General features: G+C 33.9%; 2 protein-coding genes across 2 annotated transcripts; one reads left to right on the forward strand and one right to left on the reverse strand.

Moving 5' to 3' along the window:
• Positions 1-98: 98 nt before the first annotated feature.
• LOC108987800 (pentatricopeptide repeat-containing protein At2g41720) lies at positions 99-6,455 on the reverse strand. Its single transcript, XM_035689749.1, has 10 exons — positions 6,033-6,455; positions 5,418-5,590; positions 4,729-4,834; positions 2,592-3,719; positions 2,241-2,346; positions 1,944-2,148; positions 1,531-1,663; positions 1,216-1,320; positions 821-941; positions 99-689 (listed from the first exon to the last, which is right to left on the reverse strand). Exons 1-10 carry the CDS (start codon positions 6,393-6,395, stop codon positions 643-645), a joined length of 2,487 nt encoding a protein of 828 aa, XP_035545642.1. The 5' UTR covers positions 6,396-6,455; the 3' UTR covers positions 99-642.
• A 6,930-nt stretch (positions 6,456-13,385) lies between these two features.
• LOC108987790 lies at positions 13,386-15,158 on the forward strand. Its single transcript, XM_018960799.2, has one exon. The coding sequence runs from the start codon at positions 13,489-13,491 to the stop codon at positions 15,109-15,111; it is 1,623 nt and encodes a 540-aa protein (XP_018816344.1). The 5' UTR covers positions 13,386-13,488; the 3' UTR covers positions 15,112-15,158.
• The last annotated feature ends 1,768 nt before the right edge of the window (positions 15,159-16,926 follow it).

Genomic DNA, 16,926 nt, shown 5'->3' on the forward strand with positions numbered 1-16,926 from the left:
CTCTTTAATTAATGTGAGTCACACCTTTTGCTCATTGGTTGGACGTGAATCCAAGAATAAAGTTTACTTTGAAAGGGAAGCAATAGAATGATACAAGGAGAAAAAAATACACAGCCTGATTGGTTTGGTCAAAAGTTTAAAATCTCACTCAAGATAGCCTAATAATTACTAGACCTCGGCTGAATGCCAGAGGCCGCAGAGGGAGGGCGGCTTCGCAATATACAAAAAGAAAGAAGGAAAAAAAAAAGTAGTAGAAACACAATCAAATTTAGAACTCTCTGCAGCCATGTACAAGATTTCGAAGGATGGTTCACTTACTGGAAACAATGTCCATATGAATATTGAACCAGCAGCTGCTTGAACTCTCTCCAGTCTCCTGCACACAACTTAAACCAGCCCAAACCAGATAGCTTCCTTAATGTGCACGACTCGGGAAATCAAGGTGCCCCAAAGCAACCAAGCTATTGCCTGGGTGATTATGGATTTTCACCCCATGCCCTTAAATATAGGGAAAAAAAAAAAAATCTAAGAAATGACTCCTGCAGCTGGCGGATATCTAAGAGAGGTTGGAGATTCTTGTAGGTTGTTGCATTTATACTTTATGTCCAACATGTCGATGGGAAGGTGGGATGAGGAGAATCATCATCTGCTCACCGAAATGTGATTCTGAACTTTTCCTCTCAAGGATTCTGTAGATTTTCAAAAGCAAGATGGAGTTTAACGGATGGATGGGTAGTTGCAAGAGTAGAATAGACAAAATGTGGCAGAGAGAATGCAATAGATGGAGTTCAATTATCATAACAAATACGTGTATGCATACCTAGTCTTTCTCGAATGGTAGCCGCATTTTCCACCCCAACACTTCTTTGAGAAAAGTAGGATATGTCACAATACATTTCATTCGAAGGTTGAATTCCTGCATCCACCATCCACTGCAATACCTGCACGATATTTGTTTTACAGAGAAAAAAAAAAAAGAGCAAATTGAAATTTTGTTCACCTCAATTCAAAGCATTAAATTAAGAAAATGCAACATGAGAGCTTGCATGCCACAATTCAGTACCAGCCTCAATGTAATTCCAAGACATTTAGATTCATGGCCACCATGCCAGATGTGCAACCAAGAAACAGCTAGATGCTACCCTTACTGTGTAAAATTGACAAGAAAATAAAAGCATATTAACTAAAAGAAACAGAAGACAACCTATAGGTTACCTCGATATATTTTCTCCAATTCCCAGCAGACAAAAGATTCTTCAACAAAATGGAATATGTATTGAAATTGACATCAGCACCGGAAGACACTATCTTGTAGAACAACTGCAAGTGGAGGGGGGGAGTGTCCAAAAGACAACAACATTATATATTTATCAAAAGTTTCAAACAATTTCCAGTAAATTTAAGTGGTGGATTAATATGCTCTAAAGATTGAGAGAGAGAGAGAGAGAGAGAGAGAGATGCATAAGTGGCAATGATATGTCGTTTGGAACATTCAATTATCATACAAAAATGAGAGCAACATTAGAGAACCTTCAACATAGTCTCTGTCTTCCCACTTTTCCCAAGAAAATACAGAAGCTGATTCACAAGACCAGCTGAAACTACAGCAAATGATGGCTCCATGAACTTAATCAGGTCCATTGCTGTCCTCCAATCCCGTAACCTTCAACCAAAATTCAATTTTAGAGTTTTGTCAGACAGGAGTGCGGTAAGAACTTACGACAAAAGAAGATGAACTGTCATGTCCGTGAAGCTATCATCAAAACAGGTCAAGAAAGAACATAATTTTAGAATGCACACATGAATACCTATCAATCTAATACAATAATGTAGACATGGATTAAAACTAAGAACAGTCAAACCTATCATAAAGAAGCAAAAACAGGGAATGACAAATTAATGTGAATCTTAGGATGGAAAGCTAAAACAGATATGGAACTCACATACTACAAGCAGATACCATTTCAAAGAAAATGGCATCACCAAAAGGGATCTCCTTTTCCCTCATAATTTCTGCCAAAATAAGAACCTTGGACGGTTGGCCTCCTTTATTAAAAGCTCTCATCAAAGCCGAACAAGCAATGGTATCAGGTAGGATATTATTTGTTTCCATTTCTTCATATAGTGCACAAGCTTTTTCCCAATTCTCTGATATAAAATATCACTACACCAGTTTAGTTTCGGAGTATGTCTCAAAAGTGAGTATTTAATCATGTCAATGGATTAACATAAAACCTCACCTGCAGCAGTATATGCATGTACCATTGAAGTATATGTACATACATCAGGAGGACAACCACCCATCTTCATCAAGTTGAACATATATTCTGCTTCTTTGAGTTGACCCTGATATTGCAATAAGGGGAAATGAAAAGGAAGAAAAAAAGTCAGATTTCAGTTATTGATAGTCGGTAAGTACTAAGTATTAAGAGGTAACTTTTGTCAAAGTACTTGCCTGTTTGCTGTAGGCACAGATCACAGATGAGTAGACCTCTTTGGACAAAGGAATGTTCAAATCCATCATTTCATCAAGAAAATAAATCGCCTCAGCATATTTTGACATCTTACAGTACTAAGTATTAAGAGGTAACTTTTGTCAAAGTACTTGCCTGTTTGCTGTAGGCACAGATCACAGATGAGTAGACCTCTTTGGACAAAGGAATGTTCAAATCCATCATTTCATCAAGAAAAGAAATCGCCTCAGCATATTTTGACATCTTACAACAACCACTTATCAACACAGTGTAAGTAACACAATCTGGTGTAACTTTCTTCTTCCTCATAGATCTATATAAAGTTAAAGCTTTATCATATTCCCCCACATTCAAATAACTCCCAATAGCTGCATTATATGCAACTTTGTTCAACTTGATGCCTCTCTGAGCAGCTGCCGAGAGCACGGCATCTATCTTCACCTTTCGACCACAACGTCCACAGGCAGCTAACAGCGTGCATATCGAGACAACATTTGGCTGGATCCCATCTTGCTCCATTTCTCGCAAGACTTCAACTGCTTCAGCTAACAAACTATTAGATCCATATGCATCAATCAGTGCATTGTAGGTAACAAGATTCGGCTTCCGGTTGTTCCTTTTAATCATGTCAAATACTTCCCTGGCCTTTTTAGGTTGCTGTGATCTTCCATAAGCATTGAGTAAAGATGTATAAGATACAATATCTGGGCAGAAACCACTCTGCTTTATCTCATTAAAAACTGCAAATGCCTCTTTACTCATCCCGTGTGAAGCATATGCAGCTATCAATGCATTATAAGAGACAATGTTAGGTTTTTGGCCTTCTGCAAGCATTGTATTGAACACGGCCTTGCAATTTTCAATTTGCCCACCTACAGAATACATATGAATGATGCTAGTGAATGTTACAACATCAGGATGACATTCTGCTCTCTTCTCCCTCATGGAATTAAACATATCAATGGCTTTTGCATACTCTCCAAGCTTTATAAGGCAATGTATCACAATGTTAAGGGTAGTTGTGTCAGGGCGGATGTTTGTCCCCTTCATTAGCTCAAAATAGGACAAAGCTTTCGAATACTGAGCCCCACTTTTGTATGCTGATAAAACTATATTGTGAGTCACAAGATCAGGCCCTACTCCATTATCTGTCATTTTCTTGCAAATCTTCAAAGCTTCTCTCCAATTTCCACTAGATCCACAAGCATTGATCAAATTGTTATATGTTGACCGACTAGGAGGGATCTGCACCCATAGAATAAGGTCCTCAACATGTGCTATAGATGTCAAATTGAATGTAAAAAACCAAAATTGCTGTCTTGCAGTACCAGGAAATATTACCAAACATGAAAGTAAATCGGTTATATAAATTGTGAACCATGACTCTATCATTAATAAACAGACCATCATGAACAGAAAATTCTATGCAGAAATGTGATTGATCCACACCAGTTCAAAACCATTTTTTGATAAGTAGATTAAAGTTTTATTAATGACCAAAGAAGGAAGTACACGGGGAGGAGTATGCATAAACCAATTCAAAACCATGAAGTGATAAAAAAATATTTTAAATGGATAGTTGACTGCATTGGTTCTCTAAATGAGATAAAGAAACTCATTCCAAAAACTTTGATGTATAAAGGCATACACCACGCGAGAAGAGAAGAGAGAAAAGAATGAAGTCCATTCAGTGGCATTTATTTTAAAAGTTTAAGATGTAAATGTCAAATTGTAGGTGGCAGAGTTCAGGGCAACACCCAAAATACCTCCCAAGACATGTAAAACAAAGAAACCACATTCTACATTAAAAAAACTGTATCTGAAACCATATAATGAATTTAAACTCAATAATCAGCATCCTTCACGGCACCAATAAGATTCACAAAACTCTCCTCTACTTGCTATCCAAAATATAAGAACAATGCTATAAAACCCATGCATGCAAAAACAAGAAGATGCCAATTACATCTACAGCATCCTTCACGGCACCAATAAGATTCACAAAACTCTCCTCTACTTGCTATCCAAAATATAAGAACAATGCTATAAAACCCATGCATGCAAAAACAAGAAGATGCCAATTACATCTACAGTTTTTGAAGGGAAAAAAAAAAGATGATAAATGTATTTGCAATATGTGTTTTGCAAACATTTTAACTTGCCAAACACATTTGAACATCCGAAGGAAAGAAGATTGCTCACATCAAGTTACACCCACAAAGATTGACTAGAGAAGAAAAATACAAATACACACAGCAGCACGGAGCATGTCTTCCATGATATGCATGGCCCAACGCCATTGCGCTGCTCGACCATGTGCATTGATAAGAGCATTGTAAGTCTCAGCATCAGGCTTGCACCTAACAAAAAAGAAATAATACATCACCCAGGATTTAAAGAAAGAAGTATCAGGTTTAGATAGGACAAACTTATCTACCCTAAATCTAGACCATTTAAATACAATTATCTATGCTGATTCACAAATCTAGCAGCCAATTGATAAAAGTGATAATATTCACGCTAATAAGCTTGAAAACACTAATTATGTAGTTCTCACCACTGAATATATACATTATGATTGTAAACATATTGATGAAACAAAAACACACAATATACTCCAGACAAGAACTAACAAAATAATCTGGAAATTAAATAAAGGATAAGTATCTCTTGATTGTTCTCAGTCACATATTACTTTTTATAATATTAAGAGTTCAAGACCATAAAATTTCAAGATTTTCTCGACATAAGGTTGAGGTTGTCTAATCCTTCTGGTGATTCAATAGGTCAAGATCATGCTAAATCATGATTCATCAAGCAGAACAGATTCACCATTTACCGAAAGGCATTTCTTTCTCAACCAATCTACTTCCTAATGAATATGATAGTAGCACAAAATATATTATGCAAAAACGATGAGGAGAGCAGAAACAAAAATCATACCTCCACTCTTGCATCTCAAAAAACAAACCACGAGCCTGATCTGTCCAATTATGCCTAGCATGTAATCTGATCATCATATTGTAAATATCATTCCGAGCACAGTAATTCTTTTGATTTTTCATCCACCGGAAAAGGTGAATGCTATGTCGAATAGAACCCGTCCGTGTTATCTCCTACAACAAGCAGAACATGCAAATAAGAGGCCTTTCAGCTTTCTGACAACAATACTTTTCAGGATCTCTTATAAGCTTAATGCAGAAATGCATTGATTCGTACTTCAGTTTTTTTATCTTTACACAAATATAATACTTTCTTGACAAAAATTTCATATGATATTTCTTTTCAAAGTCGCATTTTTTTTAGAACGACTTCTAACTTCCCCAGAATAGAAGAGCCCATCACATTCATTCACACATTTACTGCCAACTTCAGCCCTCCAATCAGTTTCATATAATTTAACCCTAATTTGTCCACATTTAATTAATTTTTCCCATCCATACTTCCCTTCATCACTTCAGCTAGGAAAACAAGAATTTCCAACTTCTCACGAAAATTCAAAAATAACCAAAAATTGCACCACCGAGTTGAAGATAGAGAGTGAATGTTCCGTATTACCCTAATAAGAAGCGGGAAATTCTTCCTCGCGAACCGGCCGACCCACTGGTTCAACAAGTTGTCAACATCGTCCCCGTGTTCGAGCTTCAAGATTTTATCAACCACCTCGGAGACCGTCCAGTCCTTCTGGAACCGGTCGGCCTCAACACGTAGCCGGTACCGCCTCGGTATATCGGACTTCCGGAGGCCGCTGACACGGATGGAGACCTCGTGCTGGCCCTTGTCGTAGTCCACGGATACTTGCTTCTTCTCTTTGAATGCGGACTCGTTCTTGGGCTTCTTGCAGATGATTACGGTTTTGGAGCGACTTGTCTTGGGCGAGTGGGAGAGTTTGAGGAGGGTCGGGTTGGGCGTCGTGGCCATTGCCGCCAAAGAGAGAGAGACTCTTGACAGTTGTGAAGAGTGTCCCGAGCTAATGGATAAAACCCTTTCAACTGTCTTCCCTCGACCAATGAACCGTTAGTTGTATTTTTCTTTTTTCTTGTTTTTTTTAGTGCTAAGTTTTGTGTAGATTTTTTTTTTTTTATAAGAAATGGACTTTATTTTATAAATAATAATAAATATTTTTTTTTTAACAAAGACTTTGTACGAAATTTGTTTAGATAAGACTTAAATAAATTATTATCCTAACTTGTAATATTTTAAAATGCTTACATTTTAATAGTAAATTTTATTTTTCTTACAAAAAACTTGAACGATATTTTTTTTTTTAGTAAATGCTTTCAGTTCTCTATTTTAATTATTTACTTTTGTTATTTTATATTTTTTTAAATATAATTTTGTTCTTTCACTTAAAATTTAAAATTTGTTCTTCTCCATCATATTTTCATATTTTGTGCTTTTGTAATGATCATACTTTAAAAGTTGGTGACTACGTTTAAAGTATAATAATATCTCAATCTTTAGTATGATCTGATTGTATTGTATAAAAGCATAATTATTATATTATAATTGTATTTAAATATCATTGTCTGAATTTTCTATTGAAATACCATAATTATTAATTTTTTCCATCATGTATTTTAGATGGAAAATGCTAAATTTGCCCATAGTTTTGCAGTTTGATCGCTCGTGTTTTATTTTATTTATTTTAATAGTTAAAAAAATGACTACTAGTTAATTTGTATATTTTTAAAATATTTAAAAGAAAAAAAAATACAATTGCACTAAAAATAAAGTCAGTGACTCAGTGATACATGCTGAACGGCATAATAGAATTGTCCATTTTAGATTATTGAGTGAATGGTTGTGTAGAACTGTAAACAAATCGCTGCATATATTTTTTAGCATAATGAGCAATACTAGATATAATTATAGAGTAAGTAAGCGCCGCGTATTTCTTTTAAAAAAAAAGTGTAATTTATTATTAAAAATTTAATTTTTTATGTGTTTTATATTTATTCACTTTTTCAAAAGGAGTGCGCAACACTTACACGTTCCATGATCGTAAATATCATTTATCATTTTGGAGGAGATGAAGTTTTGTGTTCTTTAGTGGAAATTCCAAAGAGGAATAAATTAGACAGCATCTTGACAAAATATTTTAAAATAAAATTAATTTTATTCTCTAGCATCTACACAATAATACTATTAGAGAAATTTTATTTGCAGTCTCTAAATGAGAACTTTATGTACAAGCCTTTCATTAAATCGAAAAAAATATCATTTTAATAAAGATATTATTATAATTTAAAAAAAAAATTATAGATAAAATTAACTAACTTTATATCCATTTGGAAACTGTACGCTCCATTAATATCTTATCCATCGAGGCCCATTCTGGCTGGGGGAAACATGCCCAGATTATTAGGATTTTGGGCTTCCGAGTGTAGCCGAGATTTCGGTGACCAGAACCAAGGCAATGAACGGGGCGAGTTTGAAATGTTGGGCTGGGAGATTCCACAGTCTGATTCGTTTGTGGGCTTGGAGGCTTAGGTCTAGAATAAATTTTTTCAAAAAAAAAAGGCAAGAGAAAGATAAGAAGAATTAGATGGCAGTAGAAACAGTGACGCCATTTTCTTCGCCATAATTAGTGGGCTGCACTTTTTTTACTTGAGAAAAAAAAAAAAAAAAGAAGCCCCATGAGTGCTTGACCTTCAAAAACTATAGGAGATTTGACCTTGTTTTATTTCTAATGATTGTCACAGCTTGTAATTCTTCTTCCTTTTTTTATTTATAATTATTTTATATAAAATGACATGTTAAGGCACGTTGCTTTCTTTTCCTCTCTTTCATTCTTGGGTGCATACCTGGCATGAGAAATAACCCCAGATTGTCCATGATTCGCATTTAATAAGAACATCCTTAAATTGGGTGATTGCAGTGTCGTTCTTGGTAGGTGGCATTGGTCTTCAACATCCAAACTTGCCCCATTTTACTCTAATTGAAAAGCTTCTGAGTTCATAACAAATCAAACATATTTTTTAAATGTACAGGTATGTATAAGTTTCGTATAATTGTTTTAAAAAAAGTGAAGTCTCTTGTTAAAAAATTAAATTTTTTTTTATTTAGATCTTATATTTACTCTTTTTTTTTTTTAAGAAACTACATAACATTTATATATTTCATGAATAACATTTCTCTATTTTTATTTTTATTTGTCGTTGACGTCAAGACAGCCTCGTTCCAATGTCGGTGCTTTTTGTGTTGTTGGGGCTACGTCCCCTCGCACTCGCCGAAGAAAATATCTTTCTTTAACTTATAGTCAACTAGCTCACAACTGCTTGCATGACCACGCTCTCGCATTAACGCATGTTCACAAATGGGCATCATCATACATGATCTAGGCGCATGAATCCTCTTAATCCCATAAAATAAGAATGACGAAGATGATACTCAGTCCTTCAAGTTGCCCCCTCAAATGTACCGTTAATGTATTTTGTTTTTTTTTAATATTAAATAAAAGGGTGATACTAGCAGACCGTCCAGCTTTTGTTGCTTAGCGTACCGGTAGTACAAATTTATAGTTTTTTTTTGTTATCATTTTCTTTTAAATATTTTTGTTACATTCTTAATCATTAACAAAATTAAAAAAAATATACAACTTTATCACTTACTCAACCACTAAATAATATAAAAAAAAAAGTAATAAAATCAAATAAAACCCTCCAAGTAATATCGAGATGACTAAGTAGTATTTTCTTAAAACAAATACACAAATATACCATCGGTAACTTTTTTTTATAAATATTTAAGAAAAAATCAAAATGCACTATGATTCACTTGAGGGGAAAACTTAGCATTTTCCTTTATGTTTCAAGAGTAATATTAAGTACAAATTTCAAATATACAAATATTTTGTAGAAAAATTGGTATCCATCCAAAAAAAAAAAAAGAAGAGTTTTCCACACTTTTTTATAATGGAATTTACTTTTTTTATAATAAAAATTATACAAGACTTTGTACATTTGACACATATATATATATATATATATATATATATATATTTCGTATGTCTTGTTTCGAAGGTAGGCACAGAAGTAAGAGACAAGGAGCCTTGATTAGAAAAAAAAAAAAAAAAGGAGACAAGGAGCCTTAAAAAGACTGAACCTGGGAGGGGACCCTTTATAGATGGAGCAATAAAAGTGGGGGGACTCCGCCATGGCCTACCACCACAGCACTTTGCTGCCATTTTATGAGTTACTACTTATTTCCTATCCATTTATAACTTGTAGTATATTTGAAATTTTTATTATTATTATTTTTTAAAGTGTTTTTTAAACATTTTTAATTATTAAAAAAATTAAAAATATATATATAATTTTACTAATAATCATTTCCTTAATTATTAAATAAAATAAAAATTAAAAAAATTAAATATAAAAATAATAATAAAAAGATAATAACCCTGTCATTATTTTTTTATAATTGTTGAGCAATAAGGTGCTTGTACTTTTTTACATTGGCCATCTTCGAGAAACTGGAAACATAAACTATATTGGCATTTGGCACAGCTTTATTGAGCTAAGAGCATTGCATCCGATTTGTAATTTTTTGGTTAAAATTTAGCTACAAAATGCATATTAGAATACAGTTTATTAAAATTTTATTATTTATAAATTGATATTTGTTTTTTATTTTTTTATATGGATTGAATTTTCCAGAGTTTTATTTTATATATTATTGAAGAGGCAATTGAGTCAGATCAGTATCATTGCAGCCAAGAAGTTTCCGGTCTAGTTTGGGTAGTGAAGTTTTAGGACTAATTTGAGAATATTTTGTTATTATTTATTATTTTGTTATTATTCTTTACATACTTGTTATTATTTAACACTATTATTTAATATTTTATTACTTTTTATTACTATTTATAAAATATTTGAGATCACATTTCTACCTAAACGCAACCTCAGCATGCCAACGCAGGGACAGGTTTACAAGTAGCAACCTTAGAAAACACGTGCGTTTGATTTCATGGAAAGTTCACTCTTGGTCCACAGTCGATAACATACGACAAACAGACGAGTTTTATTTACTGAGCAGTGTTATCCACTTATAATTTCATTAACAAGATCAATTTTATTAGTTTTGTTTTTTTAATTTAATATATTAATTATTGACACGTCCAACGTATTGATATATAAATAAAAATAAAAAATAATATTTATAGTTATGATTGTATAAATACCGTACAATCATTTTAAAAAAAATAAATAAATATGAGATTCACATAAAAATAAATTAATTTTTTAATTATAAATTTTATTTTTTTTTAAAACGACTATATAACATTTGTGTATTTTACGACTGTACGTAATATTATTTAAATAAAATTTAGGAGTGTAAATAACACTTTATTTATTTATTTATTTATTATATACTGTCATCTTTAACGATCCTACCCGTCAGATATTTTTGTTCTGTTTGGTCTGAACGACATTAACGCTCACCCAATTTTGGGCGCGTTCATCTAACGTCCAATCACAAAACCAAGATCTGCTTCAGATGGTACATATAAATTGATTTTCATGGATCGTGTAGGGTTATGACTTTAAAGATTACCAGTGGAGTTTCTTTTTTAAATCATTTTTGTTGGATTTTTTAATGTAATTTTATGGTAAAATGTTAGTTTAACCCAGACTTTAGCACTTTATAATTGAAGAATATCACAACTTTATAAATTTAATTGGTTTGAAGCTTCACATAAATGTCCTATTTGATTTTTTTAAAAAAAGAAAAGCCACGAACGATTCTTCTTACGTCAAAGACAATAAAGTCATAGTGTAAAGAGTCATTAACATATTATTCAATATTATTCAGTTGTATTATCGGTATAAAACTAAAAGTGTTATTTAAAAGTCTTTACACCATATATATTTATATAGCATAATTTAATTTGTATTATTCAAATTTTAAAATTTATATTTTAAATCAAATTATGTCTTGTAAATAACGTGTATTGTAAATACTTTCAAATATAATTTATCTATACAAATTTTGTCCTCCACAATAACTTGTAGCAAGAGTCTATGAGAGGTATTAAATCTAGAAAAATGCTACAAGACTGGGCACTTTACACCACACACTTCTATCTAATTAAAATGTGACTTGTTATTTTTATCATTCAATTTAAACACACACATATTTAAACATTAAGATAAAATGACAAATTACATATTAATTAAGTGAAAATGTGTGGTGTAAGGTTTTTACATAAGATTTCTCTTAAATATATAGATAATATATATTAGTGTAATAAAGATGGTGATTTATAAACCGGTTATAACGTATTATCAAACCCTTGTCTTGGCATATGAAAAGAACAAAAGTAGTGACAAGCGGCTTGAAGAGGACATAGACACTGATGATGACATTTAGACATTCATATGGATGAACACAAAACATTGCATGTTTTATTGTTCTTCTTATTCTCAGAACATAATCCATTCAGTACTTAACATCTAAGTAATACCAAACGCAAGAGTTTGATGTTTATCAACTTGGTGGATGTTGAATGTTCGGTTCTTCTAGTAGTAAGTATTCTCATTTATCCAAACATATAAAGGTACATGCTCAAGTGTCCTGTTCGTAGTTCATCTCAACTCAACTCAACTCATCTAAAATCAATCGTTGATGAGACTCGCTACTTTTTTAACTTCTCATAAAAAAAGATAAATTCATCTTAATCTATTTCATACATTTCAATCTAAAAAATTAAACTCATATCAATAAAATATATAAAATACTACTATTTACAATTCAATTCAACTCATTTCAACATTCAAACGCATTTTGTACAAATTAAAGTACGAACACTTCTAGATGATTTGGCAAATAACACTTATTTTGCATGGTAAATACCATAAAATTATCTTAAAAATTAAATTAGATATAATTTTTCAATGTTAAAAATCAATTATCAAATCTTAAAAATCGATTTTTCTTTCTTATATAAGCTTTAGGTTTGGCAGCAAAATTATGATAAAAGAAAATAGAACCAAGCCATATTAATCATTGTCCCTGCACTCAGGTTTCCTCTTCTGAGCCCAATCTATTGAGTTGAAGACCAATACGATTCGCATCTCACATTGTCGGCAGGATTTTTCTCCCCAATTTTTGTTATTTTTTTCCTTATTTTCTATATAGTTTAGGAGCAATATTTTGTTCTTTATTTATTTTAGGTAATAAAAAAGGGTAATGCCATCAATTAATGATCATAAGGAAAGTGACAAAAAGGCCCCAAATGAGTTTAAAAAAAAAAAAGAAGCTAAAACCCAAATTTTGACAATAGGGTTGTTAAGACAACAAATTAAGCTTAGTTGTGTCGAAAATATCGACGTAAAAAGATCATCTTAAAGATTGCTATAATGATGTTTTTTTAGGTCAAGTCCCCTAATACATTCATTCATGTCACATCTACCTTTGATTTGGGCTTTTTTATTTTTCCTTAACACTTTATATAATGAAAGCTGGGGGGAATGATCAATGATGACTTCAACACCAAAAATTCATATACTTATATAATTTTTAAATAAAACATTGAAATATCAATTTGCTTAAAATAAATCATCCATACCATAGTATCAACTACCTAGCTGCATGTTTTTAACACAAAAATAGTGGACATTATAATATACATTTCCTCTAAAATATGACAGTTATTCACTAATTAAAAGAGTACTAATACTTTCGAATATTGGGAGTCATCATTTATGTTATAGAAAATTAAAAATTATTTATTATATTTTATTTATAAAACTATTATATAATATTATATTATAATAAAAAAAAATAGATGATAAATATATATTTTTCTCTCTTAACAATGGCATATTGATGAGGACAATTATAAGTCAGAAATGTACAAACAGGTACAAGAATTATTTGTTAATTCTAGAAATTGCCAGAGGTTTGTTGACAAAATAAGGTCGGGGGGAACTCAGACGCCATCGACCGCGAGAGCCAGTAATTAAAGTTACAAGAAGGCAAAGCAGTGTGCACGATCGAGCGAGTAAGAATGGGGTTCTCAGCAAAGTTGAAGGCGAAGAGCAGCACCGCCAGCACCAGCAGTAGTAGTGCCAGCACCAGCAGCGACAACTGGGGCACTGGTCTACTTCTAGTCTTCTTCCCCGAGGACAACCATTCCATTAATGGCAAAAACAAGCTTTTCTCCTCTCCATCTTCTTCTTCTTCTTCATCTTCTTCGTCGAAATCCGGAATTAGAAGAAGCAGCAGCTCCAACTTTATCCTCTCTAAAGCCCAATACACCATTTCCATCTGCGCCTTGTTCATCTTCATCACCCTCCTCCTCTTCACTGTCTCCACCTTCGAACCAACCACCATTTCCAGAACCCGTCCAACCTCCCCGCGAAGATTCCTATCCCAAAATCCTCGGCCTCCAAATTACATTAACAACCCCAAATCCAAATCCAAATCCAAACCCAAACCCAAACCCAAAATCAATACCGCCGACAAGTCTATACTCAGTTCTTCATGGTTCTTCAATACGTTTACGGAAAAGTCATACAACACATCAAAGACTGCTCTCTCGCCAACTGCGCTACAAGGAATGGGAATTCTGTATAGGCGAGGCACCAAAGCCATGAACGATCTTGTCGTTGCTCATCTAGTGGAGGATGTGACAGAGGACGACTTCCGGTTGTTTTCGAGAACCTTGCATAGGTCTGGGATCACAGCTAGAGCCGACGTAGTTTTCCTATTTGCTTCTTCATCGTTTTCTTCAAGATTTGGTTCCGTTATTCAAGAAGAGAACGACTCGTTCTTGAAGCTCATTCGCCATTACAAGGACTCGAACATTACTACCACTCCAAAGCGGAAAACGGGTTTTGATGCGACTCATTTCACGAAGACTGGAGAGAAAGAGAAGAAGGAGTTCGGGGAGCCCATATGGGGTAAGAGAGTCAGGAGCAATTACAGTGACTCGGATGGTGGGGGAGGGGAAGCTGAGTCGGCCCGGTTGATTTATGGATCAGTGGTGGGGTTTGAAGCGTCTGAGCTTGACCCAGAGAACTCGCTCGCCGGGTTTCTGGACCACGTTCCGATGAGTTTAAGAAGATGGGCCTGCTATCCGATGCTACTCGGCCGAGTCCGGCGGAACTTCAAGCATGTTATGCTGTTGGACGTTAAGAATTCGATTGTAGTCGGAGACCCACTCGGCCGAGTCCGGAACCGGAGCCCCTTGTCAGTTCATTTATCAACCAAGCCAGGGAGTTCGTCTGGGAAGCACAGTAAGACTAACTCGGACAAACCTCACTCCCGTTTTCAAGTCAACTCAGCTGTTATAATGGGTGGAACACGAGGAGTCCGGAGATTATCGAGTGCCATGTTAACCGATATTGTTCGAGCTTCAATGCACAAGAAGAAGAACTCGGTCATCGAGTCCACAATCTTGAGTCAACTCGTTGCCAGTGAGTTTCAATCGACGAATATAAATTTGATGACATCCACCGAGTCGACCCCGGATATGAGCTCACTCGCTGGTCTAAACTCAGCTCCTTCCACGTCATCGTCAGATTACCCTGTAATCCAACGTGGTAATAGTAATTATGATTTCAGTTCTGTTATTAGGAAGTTAACATGTTTGTCTGAAGTGGATTCTTCTGTTTATAGGGATTGTTAATTGAGCAAATTTCACAATATATATTTTAAGATGAGGGTATTTTTGTAAAGTGCTTTTAATAAGAAATTCTATAAAAATTTTGTTTTCTCATTACTTTTGTTCTTCCTTGTATATGATATTTCGAAATAAAATCAAATTACATTTTTGTATGGACATATCATTGAATTTTACAAATAAAAGTTTACCACATAAATATTTATATGGATGACGTGTTTTAAGTAAATAGAATAATTCTATTATCAATATTCCTTGTATGGCGAAAATGTTTGTTGAAGGAGTTTTGTTATCTAACTTATCATATATTTTTTAATTTTTTTTATTTATGTTAAATTATTTGAATTATTCTATTCATCATTTTTATACTATAAATTTATTAAAAAAATATATATATATAAATGTGTGATATATAAACGATAAATATAACGAACTGTCAACTAGAACACGAGGTTTGATTAGGTCTGGCGTATTCATATCTGTAACAAATTTATAGCATGTCTTGCTAAACGAATAACTCATGCGAAGTTATTTTCTCCATAGCATAGCATGAAGTTAGTTTTACCATACCATGTCTTGTTTTATTTTGTTTTTATCCAATGGAACAAAGGCTGCCTTATTGAAGTGGTCCTTTTGCTAGCTCTTGGTGCATCACAGTACTCTAGTACACATCCCCGTTGAACTCAGGTCTTATATTCAGAGTATTGTTCCACGTGCAAGTTAGCACGTTAGACACTGTCTATGTGGTTGATGCGATGGAAACTTGGTTTGCACTAGAATCTCTCACTTGTAAGCAGGTGTGTTTACGCACCACCGACACTGTAGACACGATAATATTTTATTTATTTAATAAGTTTTTAATTAAATTTTATTATAAATTAAATATATAGATATATAAGTGGTGGAACACGTGTTCTCTATACCAATTTATGAATATAATTTATTTTTTCAGTATGGTTATTTTTGGTACCAACTTTACTTATAAGTAAAATCCATCTATTCACAATGGAGAGAGAAAGAAATGGGAAAAGACTTTTGCCCGCTAACAAGGCTGCGTTTACATATTGAGATGATATTAAATTATCTGAATTGATATGTAAATAATAATATTTTATAGATTTTATTGAGATGTGTTTAAATATAAATATATTAAAATTTGTGTTTGAGTATGTTGATATAGTATTTCGCAGTCCGAGCAACTCTGCAATTCTTATGAAAATGGAGAAATGAGGGCTCGAGATGGTGAGAAACATATTCGATGTCTAAGTCAGTTTGGATTTTCAGTTTATGATTTAAATGAGCTCAAATGAGAGTGCTTAGATAGCTTTTTGCCCCTGCCAGAAAAGGGTATATATACTTGGTTGGGGTGGCCCCCCAACAAGCCGATCATGGTGACGTCGCTTCGTACTCAGGTCGATCCCTCTTCCAACGTTCTGCCACGCGACAAGTCATCCATGCCTGATCGTGGCAACTACTGATAGTACAGAGTATACATTGTGGTGTATCCGTCTCCCACCCTCATTAAATGTGGTGTGGTTTCAGAGTGGCTGCGTGGCATGCCCACCCTCTATATCTGTTTAGCTGTTGGTGTCCAGGGACCAGAGTTATCTATGATCCTGTGTATATGGATTGTCGGCTAGTAGAGGTATCATGTCTTCTGACTCAGGGGTCTACGTCCTACGCTTGCTACTTTGCTGCTTTTTATGGGCTTCCTGGGCCGGTCTCGCCCTTTGGCCCGACCCATCTTATTTCCTCATTCCGATTCCCTTATGTTAGAGCATCCCGTTGCCCATATATCCCTCAGGGTTGGGCCCGTGTAGT

This window comes from Juglans regia, chromosome 4 (assembly GCF_001411555.2).
Source record: "Juglans regia cultivar Chandler chromosome 4, Walnut 2.0, whole genome shotgun sequence".
NCBI classification, from domain to species: Eukaryota; Viridiplantae; Streptophyta; class Magnoliopsida; order Fagales; family Juglandaceae; genus Juglans; species Juglans regia.

Excerpts from the sequence above, each read along its gene's own strand:
- LOC108987790 (XM_018960799.2), top strand. The coding sequence starts at position 13,489 with ATGGGGTTCTCAGCAAAGTTGAAGGCGAAGAGCAGCACCGCCAGCACC.
- LOC108987800 (XM_035689749.1), bottom strand. The coding sequence starts at position 6,395 with ATGGCCACGACGCCCAACCCGACCCTCCTCAAACTCTCCCACTCGCCC. Across the intron at positions 5,591-6,032 it reads ATTTCCCGCTTCTTATTAGG|GAGATAACACGGACGGGTTC; the intron begins GTAATACGGAAC and ends TGCTTGTTGTAG. Across the intron at positions 4,835-5,417 it reads TTTGAGATGCAAGAGTGGAG|GTGCAAGCCTGATGCTGAGA; the intron begins GTATGATTTTTG and ends CTTTTTTGTTAG.